Genomic DNA, 13,657 nt, shown 5'->3' with positions numbered 1-13,657 from the left:
TGATAATGCAACTGCCTTTAAATCCAAGAAAATGGTAGATTTTTGTAACAAATACCACATCACCCTTGGCCACTGTGCTACCTATTACCCTCAAGGTAATGGACTTGCAGAATCCTCTAACAAAAGCCTGGTCAATATCATTAAGAAATTACTGGAAGACAACAAAAAGACATGGAACAAAAAGTTGGTCAATGCCTTATGGGCAGACAGACTAACTACCAAGAAGTCCATTGGCACATCTCCCTATCAGTTAGTATATGGGATGGATGATGTTTTTCCATCTTCTTTGGGAGTGCTAGTGATGAAGATCATCCAAGAGTTGCAGGTAGAACCAAATGATATCCAGAGAAGGATAAATCAGACCATACACTTGCAGCAGACCAGAGAAGAAGTATATGTAAAATCACAGGTAATCCAGGACAAAATCAAAAAGGTATTTGATAAAAAGACCAAAGCTAATGATTTTTACATAGGTGATAAAGTTCTTAAGTGGGATTCAAGAAGAGAAGACAAGGGCAAACATGGCAAATTTGACTTCTTATGGCAAGGCCCTTATGTCATTTATGGTTACAGAGGTAACAATGTTTTTTTCTTGAGAGAGATAGATGGATCAGATCTACCAAGAGGACCTGTCAATGGTAGAATGCTGAAGCATTACCTTTCCACTGATTAACAATAGTTCATTTTACTTTGATCATTGTACATAACATTGTAGAGTTTAGATTGGATTGGATGGTGATTTTTTGAAGTTGAAGCCCGGAGAGAAGGCCCTGAGCTTTGAAGGTTTCACCATCATAATGAATAAGGCAGAAATCACAAAAGAACAATTTACAGGGTAACCGCAGTCACAATTCAAAGGCTACTGATCTTAAAGTTCTTGACATTTCACCAAGAAATTCCATCCCCGTGTGGAGACACTGTTAGGGTTCTATAATAATAGGATTCATAATTTTGAATTGGCTATAATTAGTCTTGTAATATTGTACATACTTTTCTTTTTGCAAAATGTTTTCCATATTAAAAATTAAAAAATGTAAAGATGGTATGTCCTAAAAGAAATATCAAAGGACAAAAAGAATAAGAAAGTATCAAAAAACTAAAAAAATATGAACCCCAAACAAAAACAGATCATGAAAGTGTGCAAGTGTAAGTGCCACTACTTTTTACTTTACTGTACAAAATAATGCTTGTGTGCAGCTTGTCATAAATGCCACAACCCATGATAGTCAAACTGTTTAATCTTGACTACTTCATGCTTTAAGTTTCATGTTTATAGATAGAGAATAAGGATCTAGCCAAACTGTTTAATCTTGGCAGATCAATAGTTAGGTAAAAAAATAAAATGTGCTCATAAGCTTAATCTAAGCCATTGGAAGATATAATGTTAGAATTAGATAGTTTACTTTTCAAAAGAAAAATGAAAGAAAGGATCTGCTAGCTTAAATGCACCCAATAAAGTGAAGAAAAAATGTTAGGGTAAGTAAAGGGTAAGTAGAAGAAAGGTTGCAGAAGTACAAAGTTGATTGAAGCATAAGCACATTTATCATCCTTAATTCTATGTTTCAGTGTGCAGGAGTAGTTATGAAAGTGAAAGGATGTTCACAAACTCATTTAATTAACTTCCCCCATTTCATTTCACCCCCCACTACATACTTACTAATTTCCCCATTATCCCATCATTTCTTAAGAAAATACCCTTTTCCCTTCATTTTGACCCTTACCCCTTGGTTTCACACATTTCCCTAGCAAATTACCCTCCAAAACTCATTTTCCTACCCAAAACCCCTTTTCCCTAGTGTGAAAACCATTCTCCATTGAAAAAATCATTTTCTCCTTATTAATTTCCTTATTTTATCTAAAAAACCCCTAAAACCCCCCTTGTCCTAAGTCTAAATTCCCCCTCCGCATTTACTTAATTAACTCCACCATTCATATATTTCTTGACAAAACCCTTTTAACCCATTAACCCCTTTTTCCTAACTTCTGTTTCCCCCTCGCTTTATTTAACAAAACTCTGCAAAATGCACATTTTCCCGATATAAACCATTTAACCCACCACCCTTGGTGCGGTTAACAAACCTTGCCACATTTTGAACCCGGGTCCCATTTTACTAAACCCACACATAATTTTTAATCCCCGCTTTATATCATTAATTAATTACAAACCAATTGTAATTAACCCCTAGGCCCCGCTAATCTCCGCTCTTTTTCTCTCTGTGCATCTCGACCGCACGACAACCCTCCATTCACCCGCTTCTAAATCCAACGACACACATCCATATCGCGCGCGACAGCCCTCCGATCACCCGCTTCAAAATCCAACGACCCACATCCATATCGCGCGCTCCCGATGTCCGACAGTTAAAAGCCCGAGAGCACGCGAGATTCGTGGTTTTGCTCGGGCCCCTTTTGGCTACGTGGCAGCACCAGGTGAACTTGCATGCTCTCAAGGAAATACTGCCCGATGGCCAAAAGTGGTGCGATGAACCTTAATATCGCCTCCCTGCTAAAGTCGAAACCACTCACTGTGCATATTATGAAATTCCGCGCCAATTCTAGCCGTTTCCTGTTAAAATGCCGAAGACCCTCGTTTTCACTCTTTTTGCTTGTTTTTTCACTAGAAAGCTGCCTTAGCCATTTGCGCCACCCTGAGCCTCTGCAACTGATTTTCACCATGGATTACCTCCCAAACACACTCCGGACTCCGTCCACAGTTCTTCCCAATTCAAATACAACCTTTGGTCACCTCCTCTTAGACCTGGATTTTATTAATGATTTGTTTTATTTTGCAGATGATTAGCAGAACAAGAACTTGGATAAACAGTTTTGATACCTGTTTACTCCAAGATTCGCAAGGAAAATGTCTTCAAAAGCATTTATCCATAAGGAAAAGACAATTATCACAGAGCGGAAGGAAACAATTTACACAATAATGGTTAAAACAAAGATAAAATCATTTTCACTAGCACAACAAAACATTCTTACAACCTACTCTCCAAGAAACATTTTGTATTCTACTTAGTAAAAATCATTTTTACTAAAAACACAGAAGCATGAAAGAGTGAGTAAGATTTATAGTAAAATCTAAAAGTAAAAGCAGGTCACAGAGCATGCATGGTAAAAGACTAAACAGAGGAGACAGATAAAGAAATACAATTGAAAAACAAATAGACAAAAGTGTATCAGATGAAAGGTCATAAGTAAATATGACATCCAATGTGAAGACCAAACAGCCAAGCAACTTATAGGGCAAAAGATTAGAGACTAAAAGATAGTAGAACCTAAATAACGGGGACAATAAACAGAAGTTCAATAGCTATCTCTATCTTCTTTCATGAAGATATTTCCTTTTCCTAGATTAGTTCTCAATGCAGTTTGAGATATTTTGTAAGTTCTTTTTGTATAAATACTTCATAATTCGAAGTATTGAGTGTGGATTGCTATACATTTGTAGAGTTATTTTGATCTTAAACCTAAGGGTGATTGTACCAATTTTCAAGTCAACAGACTAGAGCAAGTAATAAAAAGATTGCACTACAAGATTCATGAGATGAGCTATTGCAGTGAAGTCTCTTCTTTGTCTTATTTTGTCACTTTCTTATGTGTTTCATAAACTTAAGTGTTATCTAAATTTGAATGAATTAAATGGAAATTTAACTCAGAATTTGTTTAAGTACACTTTGTTTTGCACAGTTAGTCATTTATATGTTTTCCTCTGATATCCGGATTTGAGAACCCTTAATTTCTCTCCCATCCCGATTGACCTCTTTCATTGCTCTTCATGATCCGGCCTAGGGAACCCTTAATTGCTCCCTGGATCCGATTGGAAACCATTTCACCATCAAGCCTTTGAGATCTGTAGTAACTCCTCTATCTTGCCCTGTAGACACTGTTTTTAGAACTTAATCCAGTCTTATTTGTCTGACATTTGACCCCATAGCCCAATGGTAAAAGACAACCCTTTTTCATCTAAGTAAGTGATCCCACCACCCAAATTCAAATAAAAAACCCAAGCACAATCATAACTAGCCTAAAATCCAATAACTAAACAAAGTTAAATTAAAAAGAGAGAGCCCTCTTTGAGATTATGAAGGCTAGATCCTGATCTCCAAAGTTGGTTTTTGGTTACCTCTATCATTTCTTTTTCTGACAACTTAGAAGAAATTTTGGAGTGATAACACCTCCAATGATCAAACAAATAGTAGTCTCAGTATTATAACACAAAGAGAAAGAATAACAACAATAGTAGTGTTTGCGCTCTGTTTATGCAAATTGATCAAAAATAAAAATATCAATTGGTTAAAATCATGTAATAAACTTGTTCTTAGCTCGAACTAACTCCGTAATTCTTGTCCCGAATGGATATGATCTATTGGATAGTTCAACGGGTCTCTAAGGTTGAACCTGATGCTTAGAGCAAGTTGATCTCCCACAATCCCACAAACTATTAAAGACCAACATCTCGGCAATGGTGGTAGTCATGATTGTAGTTGTAATAGTCTGAAATAGTTGTTTCCTGTCAGGATCCCAAGGAACTTTGGCCATCACTAAACAACATACTTTGTATGATATCATCGACCTAGTGCACAGTTTTTCACGTGGTCTAGTGACCGAACCATTATCCCATAATCCTCGGAGATCAACCAATGACTCCATCTCATCCATTTCAAATTGCAACCTTTGGCATTACAACTCGTCCCCAGCTAACATATGATTATACCCATAAGCATATCCACCTGGTATGTGAATGCATCAACCTAGCATACAATTGTGACCATAATTGACCTGCGGACTTGGTCAAAATGGCAGTGTGCCAAAAGCTTACAAGCTTTACCCTATTGGCATATAACCAGGACATATAAAGCCATGTATGATCCTCTAGCCAAGCGCTTATAATTTAAATCAATAGCTCAAACCTTTGCTTATTGCAATCCATGTGCGTGTGAACCATAATGTAAACAAACATGTCTCATTAAGCTAAACACACCTATGTATTGCTTTCAATCAACCTTTTAGTTATATAATTTCAAACAAAAGAGACAATGTACTAAAACAATAAACACACATATACCTACTTTAGTAAATGGAAAAATTATGCATAATTAAGGTGAGAAGATGGCAAAATGTTTAGGAAAAATGGTTGTATGATGAAAAAAATGTTTCCAAATGGGGAACCCATCACCTATGCATTTGGATATACACTCTAAATAGACCAAAAAGACACTTGTGGAATTCGAGAATAGAAAAATATTTATACTTTGTCAACAAGAGGAAGAGTGGAGATTAAAGAGTTGGGTGATTTGGATTGTAGTTGGAGATAATAACACGAAATATTTTCACCATTTTGCATCTCAATGAAGGAAAAAAATGCTATATGGGAGATTCAAGATATAGCTAGAAGTACTTACCATTCTCTGGAGCATATAAAAGAAGAGCCATCCAATATTTCAAGGGTATTTATCAAACTAGAGATGATCTTGAGATTGGTAATCAACTATGGATGATTAATGCATATCTGACTATTTTTACACATGAGGATTTTGATTATCTTGATAGACAAATTACTTTATAAGAAGTAGAAAAGGTGTTGAAGTCTTTCACTAAAGATAAGAGTCCTAGCCCAAATGGGTGGTTGATGGAGCTCTTCTGCACTTCTTTGATATTTTGGGTGGAGAACTATTATTGTTGGTTGAGGATTCTAGAACTACAAAAGTGATATTGGGTGCATTGAACTCGACCTTTATTACTCTTGTGCCTAAGACTGATAAGCCGCGTACATTTTAGGACTTTAGGCCTATTTCCTTGTGCAATTTGGTTTATAAGATGATATCCAAGATTATTGCTATTCAATTTGAGGGATAAATTTTCAATTTCCATCTCCCAGGAACAATTTTCCTTTTTGAAACAATGCCAGATTCATGATGTCATTGCGATGGCTTAAGAATGTTTACATACTATCAAAACTAAGCATCTACAGGTCTCATTCTTAAGTTAGATTTGATTAAGGCCTATGATTGTGTGGAATGCGTTGGACATTGGATAAACCAACTCTCCCTGTGTGTTTCATGACATGGACTAACCGCCTCTCGTGGATCCTTATCTCTGGTGATGTGATCGTTGACTAACACCTGCGGGTTTTGGTTTAACGACAATCGTGATTCCCAACAAGTGGTATTAGAGCATAGGTCGCGAGCTTTATACACACCCAACTCGTGCTGGGGGGGGAATTGTTGGACATTGGATAAACCAATGCTCTCCGTGTGTTTCGTGACATGGACTAACCGCCTCTCATGGATCCGTATCTCTGGTGATGCAATCATTGACTAACACCTGCGAGTTTTGGTCTAACAACAATCATGATTCCCAACAAACTAGTCATTTATGCAATTAGCATTGGTCAAGAATGGCTTGAGCTTTAATGTTGTTCAGTGGATCATGGGGTGTATTACTTATGTTCAATTTGTGGTATTGGTCAATGGTATCCCTACTTGCTTTTTTAAGGTTTCTAGAGGTTTTTGCTAGGGTTGCTCTTTGTCTCCTTTATTATTTTTTATTGTTATTGAGAGTCTCAATCGACTTTTACTTGAGGAGAAGCTTAATAACCAAATTTCAGGGATTCAAGTTTCAAAACACATCACTGTTTCTCATCTCTTCTTTGTGGACGATGTTCTTTTACTTGGGCTAGGAGCTTTGATGGAGTGGCAAAATTTTTATAAGGTAATTGACATATTTTTCTCTACCACAGGGTTGGGCATTAGCAAAGACAAGTCTATTTTGATTGAGAATGAAGTGGATCTTGTGATTTGCAATGAGATTGTGGAGCTATTTGATATCAAAGTGCAATCTTTATCACTTGGTTTTAAATACTTGGGATTCATGTTAAAGCCAAATAACTATAAGGTAGAAGATTGGAAATGGCTTGTGGGAAAATTCGAGAGGAAACTTTCTACTTGGACTCATAGATGGCTTACCATTTGGGGCAAGATGATTCTTGCAAAATATGTACTTCATAATATGGTAGTTTATTGGATGCATCTCATTTCGATTCCCAAATCTATTTTGAAATTGATCAAATCTATTATTGTCAGGTTCATTTGGGTTGGATTGAGTGCTCATAAAAAAATTCATTTAGTCAGTCTAGAGAATATTTCTAACCCTAAACATGTTGATGGATGGGAGTTAAGAAGCCTTCATAAGTTTGGTTGGGCCTTGGGGCTTAAAAGTCTCGGGCGTGCACTATTTGGTGAAGGTATTTGGCAGGAGGTTATTCATGATAAATATTTGATGGGCACTCAACTTGAGGAGTGGATTCGTCAACCACTTAGTTCTTCTAAGAATACATTAGTTATCTGGAGGTCACTTCTTTCTATTAGGCAATGGTTAGTGGAGAATGTAGTTTGGAAGGTTGGTAACAGGATGAAGGTGCGGATTGGGATTGATAGGATTGCAGGTTTCACTTGTGAAATGGAATTTCCACAACATTTTGTGCGTTTGCTACATAACATAGGGATATATTACATTAATCATATCTCAAAGGGGGTTGATCCATTTGGTAATTGTACAAGTTGGATGTCGGCTACTAATATAGGCTTTAGTGGATTTGAGGCAAACATCTGGAACTGTTTCATACAAAATCTCTTATTGGTTGGGGTGAGATTGAATCAAGAAGAGGACTCTATATAGTGGAATGGATCAGCTGTTGGTGTATCCATCACTGTCAAAGAGGCATATAAGGTTATTGTGGATCAGATTGTGAGACCAGATCATAAATGGTGGTATAATATTTTGTGGCATTGGAAATTACTGTATAAACTTAAGGTGTTTGGATGGTTGTGCTTGAATAACAAAATATTAACTTGGGAAAATCTTTGGAAAAGGGGGTTTTATGGCGTAGGTAGATGTTTGTTATGTATGGTAGATTGTGAAGATTTAAACCACTTATTTCTTAAGTGTATTGTTGCAGTTGTTGTTTGGCAGGAAGTCTTACTTCTTCTTAATATATGCTCAAATTGGAATCATCAAAGTTTTGAACAATGCTTATGGGAGTGGAAGTCTAGAAATTTTGAATATGCCACACTTCCTTTATATATCACTTGGGGCATTTGGCGAAGTCAGAATAAGCTTATTTTTGAAGGATGCTCTCCAAATTTTGCAAAGATCTCTTGCAATATTGTTGGTTACTTTATGGAGATTGGGCCTAGGATGAAATTGATGAAGCATAGAGTGATTACTCCTGCCGCAAATATGACAAAATATCCCACTGGGGTTTTTGATGGCATGGCTCAATATGATTCATGTGGTTGCAGAGTAGTTCTCCATGTGGATGGAAATCACTATTACACATTGTACTAGAATTGTGGTAGGGGATCATCCATGAAGGCAGAAATAATTGCACTTTGGGGTATCTTAGCTTTCACTATTTCTATTGGTCTTGATATTTTGCATGTTTTTGGAGATTCTAAGATAGTCATGGAATGGAAAAAGGGTAACTATAATGTGGAGGCATCTAATCTTATACACTGGAAGTTGAGGGTGTGGGAGCTCATGGATAAATTTCGAGATATCACTACAAATCACATTTATAGAGAACTAAATGTGCAAGTGGATACCTTGTCTAAATTAGGCATTGATACACAAATGGGTATAATTTGGGTCAAAGAATACAGGGCTGGTCTTCTTGTGGAATCTAGATAGGTTCAATTGAGGTGAAGGCAATGCATAGAGAGCTAATAGGTTTTTGGTATATCCTACTTGTAATTTGTTGAATGGATATTGTTTTATTATCTTAGTTTTCAGGGCTTATGATGGATAGATGATATCAAATAGAACTAACTCTATTTCCTAGAATTCTAATATTTTGTAATTTCCAGATATATTGATTTTGTAGATGACGTAACTATATATTAATATACAGGTAGGTTGTTTTTTTCTTGCTAGAAAAAAAAAAGCATGCAGGTTCAACAACTAAAAATTTGTTACGGGTATTGCACATTCATAACTTTTGATTCGAAAAACAATGTATCCAGTGGCCGCCTAAACGTAATGCAGAATAAAAAAATCTATGAACTCAAACGCAGGTTCAACCACTAAAAAGTTGTTATGGGTATTGCACATTCAAAACTTTTGATTCGCAAAATAATGTATCGAATGGCCACCTAAACATAATGCAAAATAACAATGATGAAGCACCCTAACAACTATATTCTAGTCCTAACAACAAGCATAGAAATCACAATGTACAATATCATTAAAAACATGATCACAACATTCAATTCGACCTTCATTTATTTATTTATTTTTTTATTCAGTGTGAAAAAAACGTTGGAATTTGTATTAACAAAATCACTAGTACACAAACCACATTGGGAGCATCTTTCTTGTGCATCCACTGAAATGATCAACATATAATTTATCCATGACCATGCCCCATCCAACATGTACAGAGAAACATGTATTTTTATGTTCAAGTGTCAACAAAATTAAAAACCAAATCATTCCGAGTAGCATATTTATGAGATATATCCAGAAATTAACATATTAAAGCAAGATACAAAAATAACCCCAAAACAATACAACAAACAGTGATAACAAAATCAGAGGATAACCATCATAATAACAACTTCAGGGTAGTGGAAGAAGACTAACATCCAATGTAAATACTCCCATCACCAGCTCAATGTGCATCCCATCTTGCTGTGCAATAATACCAAGTTTAGACATTTTATTTGCAGTAGTGTTGTGTTCCCTACCAATGTGCTGGACGATTATACTTTGGAAGGTCCTCAATGAGATATTCGATGTTCTTGAGCCAACCTTGTAAATGTGAATGTCGAATGTTTGCATTTCCCTGCACATGATTAATGATGGATCATGAATCCCCATATATATGAATAGTTGAGATATTCAAGAAAGCTGCAAACCAAAGAAAGCTTCAAAGTGCCATAGCTTCAGCCTTCATATTAGACCCTCAACCCGCCCCCCGTGTATTTTATACTACAATAACATTTACAATTCAATTCAACATTTACAATAACATTAAACTCAACACCTGTATTCAAAAAGTAGATGTAAAATGTTAAATTTACAACACAATTAACAAAAATCCAAACTTAATTGTAAAGACAATCATCACTATTTATAATGTATAAAAGTGCATTAAGTAAATATGAAAAAAATATACCTTGCAAGAATGACCCTACCCCTCTCTATATATATAAAACAAGTAGCCATATAAAATTGTGTTAAATAAACTATGCTAAGGTTTGTGGACTAGAAGCGTCACCAAGGCTTGAGCTCATCCCAATAAAATTATCTGCACGATTTATTTGACCCACTTAAATTATGATAATTTAAACTATCCTCATGCGTATGGTCTTTCCATCACTGACCAGTGACAAGGATTCGATGTTTGAAAGACAAGAGAGAATTGTTTACTATATTGTAACGAAATCCATTCACCAAAGAAGACAGGTGGAATATTATTAATTTTATTTAAAAATTATTTAATAAAAATAGATTAAACTTATTTTTTATTAAACTTATTTTTAATTATAATTATACATTTACAAATATTTATTTTATATTTTATTATTATTAATTTAATTTCACTGGTTTGAATTCAATATTATCTTAATGAAAAAAAAACAAAATAATAATAAATATATAAATTTATTTAACAACTAATTTTTAATAGCTAATTTGCAACTACTATTTTTTAATGGAAATTTGATGTATCTCTGCAATTTAAACATTCTAATTGATTGATTTTTTCACATTACGTCGACCTTTGTCTTGAGAATAACATTAGATGGTTCGAAACATCGACCTTTATCCTTATGATAACATTAAATAGTTCAAAATGTTCACTTTTATCCTGAATGAGATTACATGATTCAAAACGTGTACCATCAACTTAAATCCAAAAACATTATCAAAATTAACATGAATCACAAAAATCTAAAATAAAAAATCCAATCTCTTTTTTTTATTATTATATAAAACATAAAGTCTGAATAATGTATAAAATCATATATTACAATGTAAGTGATTGTGACAAAACATTGTTCATGGAAAGAATCCAATTTTCAACACAAAGATGTAAAGCACTCAAGCAAGTTGCCCGGAAAGAGGCGTAGCTTTCACAAACCCTATCTTTTAAAGAACGCTACATTTAACCCCAAGGCAATATCTCGCCCTACATTCGCCAGACCAGAGATACAGTTTCTGTAACGAAAGGAGAAAAAAAAAATGGAGAGCAGCATGGAGATTACTATCAGCGACAGGGGACTGCTGTCCCTCATATTGACACGCCTATCGGGGCCGCAGGATCTGCTCTCGGCATCCATGGTGTGCACAATCTGGAACGAAGTGCTCACGTTGGCAGCCAAAAAGCTCACAATCAGGTCCCGTGCACTTCTCCCTTCTCTCGTTTCTCGCTTCAAACATGTCAAGCACTTAAATCTCTCTGAGTGCATGGATCAATTGCAGGACCAAGATCTTCAGTTGGCCTCCGAATGCCTTAAAAACCTAGTTACTTTATCATTAGGGAACCCTGACCAACCACAGGAATGCATTTCAAACATGGGGTTTGTAGGGTTTGTGAAAAATTGTACTATGCTGGAGGATGTTGCCTTGACTTCCATACCCAATCTGCAAGATTCGGGTATTGAGGCGTTGACTAGTGTTTGTAAAGGGCTTAACGCTATCAATCTCGTGAATTGTAGGAATTTGTCTGATAATGCCCTGGAAAGCCTTAAAAACTGTGACAATATCCAAGAATTGGGTTTAAAGGGTCGTTTCCGATTCACTCCATCTGGTTTGATAAAAATAGGTGAGAATTGTCCAACGCTTCTGAAGTTCACACTCGAGCTTGAGCCGTCCGTCGACATTACCCTGGCCCTCCAGTCTCTGGCCACTCACTGCCGCAATCTGCAGGAACTGTCTTTACAGTTCTGACGTACGGACTTGTGTGGGAATTACGAGGTTAATCTCTGGTTTGGTGACACTTGCTTTGTCTTGTAACTGGACTGCTTTAATGCTTGGTAAGTCATTGCATCAAGGCCAAACCGTAATAGAGTATCCTAGAAAGCAGTGTTGCGTGATAAAATTGCAAATGGACGATGACGTGGCTTTGCTTCTATCTCGGTAATTATATGCCTCTGATCTAGCAGTAGTTTAGTAATTATATGCAGTAGATATTTATATGTTTCTGATAGCGGTCTTTCAGTAATTGTATGCAGCAGATATAGCAACAGGTATGTAGTTGTAAAGGAGGCAAGGACTATTCTGTTTATAGGCCATCACTTAGGGACAGAATACTCTCAAAAAGGCTTGAAAACTGTGATTCATATTACTATGTACAAATAGAATGGATGACATGGCCTTGGTTCCACATCCATTAAATGCATTTAGTATAGTGGCAGAGATATAAGGTGTGCAAGGTAGAATAACTGTTTCATCTTTTCAAACATTTCCATACTTTATGTAATGCATATTTTCTGGGTTTTTAGCTGGAATAGTCTCCGTTTGAAGCTCACATGTGAACTCTATTTTAAAGTGCAATATTGGATAGCACATAATGTATTGAGCTACTGTCTTCTGCAAGATTGCTGTGCCAATTTTATTTTCTAATTGGTTGTTTATTTGAGGCTTTCTTTTCCTACATTGTTATGTAAACCTTTATTCTATTGGACCCTATAACAACCATCAGAGAATGATTGACAGTAATCTGCCCCCTAGGCAAACCAATGGTTACCTTACATTGCTTTTGTTTATTGATAGGCCTGAATAGTTGGTTGAATGGAGGCATGGATTCAACAAAAAAATATACGAGACATTGACTTTTGTTGCTGAACGGAATAAGAATTATTTGATCAATGACATGTTGATTGTTTTTGAATGGTAAATTAGTGAGCACGAAGTGTCCATGAAAACTAATATGCGTTGAAATTTGTTCATAGAGATTTTAATGTTATCCCGTGGTATCATAGTTGCTAAATTTGATTCTGATGAAGTTTGAATGGATCCGATGATTTCCCACATTCAAAGAACCATCGAACTGAAAAAGATAAAAGAAAAAGACCTTAATCCTTGTGTTTCAGCGCTATCTTCAAATTTTCTGCCGTTTCTTTTGTGACTTGAAATTGTTCTTAACTAGTTGCTCTGACAATGTCTGCTGTAAGTAAATCATCTGCAGTGTAAATAAATATAATTCTGCCAGTGTATGATATTATAAAAGAAATAGAATTATTATATTGTTTTTTAATATTGATGTGATAAGCCATAGCATCATTTGAATTTGAAGGCTAGAAAATCAAAATAACACTATAGTTCCAAAGTATTCTTAACAGCATTTGGAATGGCTCAATCAATGAATTTCTTCTCCAGTGATTTTTTTTTTTGATTCAGATATGTTATATATACCTGTTACGCACCGTTTGCTTCAATACTCTTAGTTAACTTCTACCGGTTTCTAGAAGAAAAAATATTATTTAGATACATAGATTCTTTGCTTGCACTATTCTGCGTAATATGTGATATGATGAATTTATGATTCAGATATGTTATATATACCTGTTACGCACCGTTTGCTTCAACACTCTTAGTTAACTTCTACCAGTTTCTAGAAGAAAAAATGTTATTTAGATACATAGATTCT

The 13,657-nt window shown here is 35.6% G+C and overlaps 1 protein-coding gene across 1 annotated transcript; it reads left to right on the top strand.

Moving 5' to 3' along the window:
• Nucleotides 1-11,074: 11,074 nt before the first annotated feature.
• Nucleotides 11,075-12,517, top strand: LOC149253552 (uncharacterized). Its single transcript, XM_089459957.1, has one exon. The coding sequence runs from the start codon at nt 11,248-11,250 to the stop codon at nt 11,953-11,955; it is 708 nt and encodes a 235-aa protein (XP_089316083.1). The 5' UTR covers nt 11,075-11,247; the 3' UTR covers nt 11,956-12,517.
• Nucleotides 12,518-13,657: the final 1,140 nt, after the last annotated feature.

Source organism: Pinus tabuliformis, chromosome 7 (genome assembly GCF_031772625.1).
Source record: "Pinus tabuliformis cultivar Carrire ecotype Pingquan chromosome 7, CPIR1, whole genome shotgun sequence".
Classification (NCBI taxonomy): Eukaryota; Viridiplantae; Streptophyta; class Pinopsida; order Pinales; family Pinaceae; genus Pinus; species Pinus tabuliformis.
This window is presented reverse-complemented; position numbering and strand designations above follow the sequence as displayed.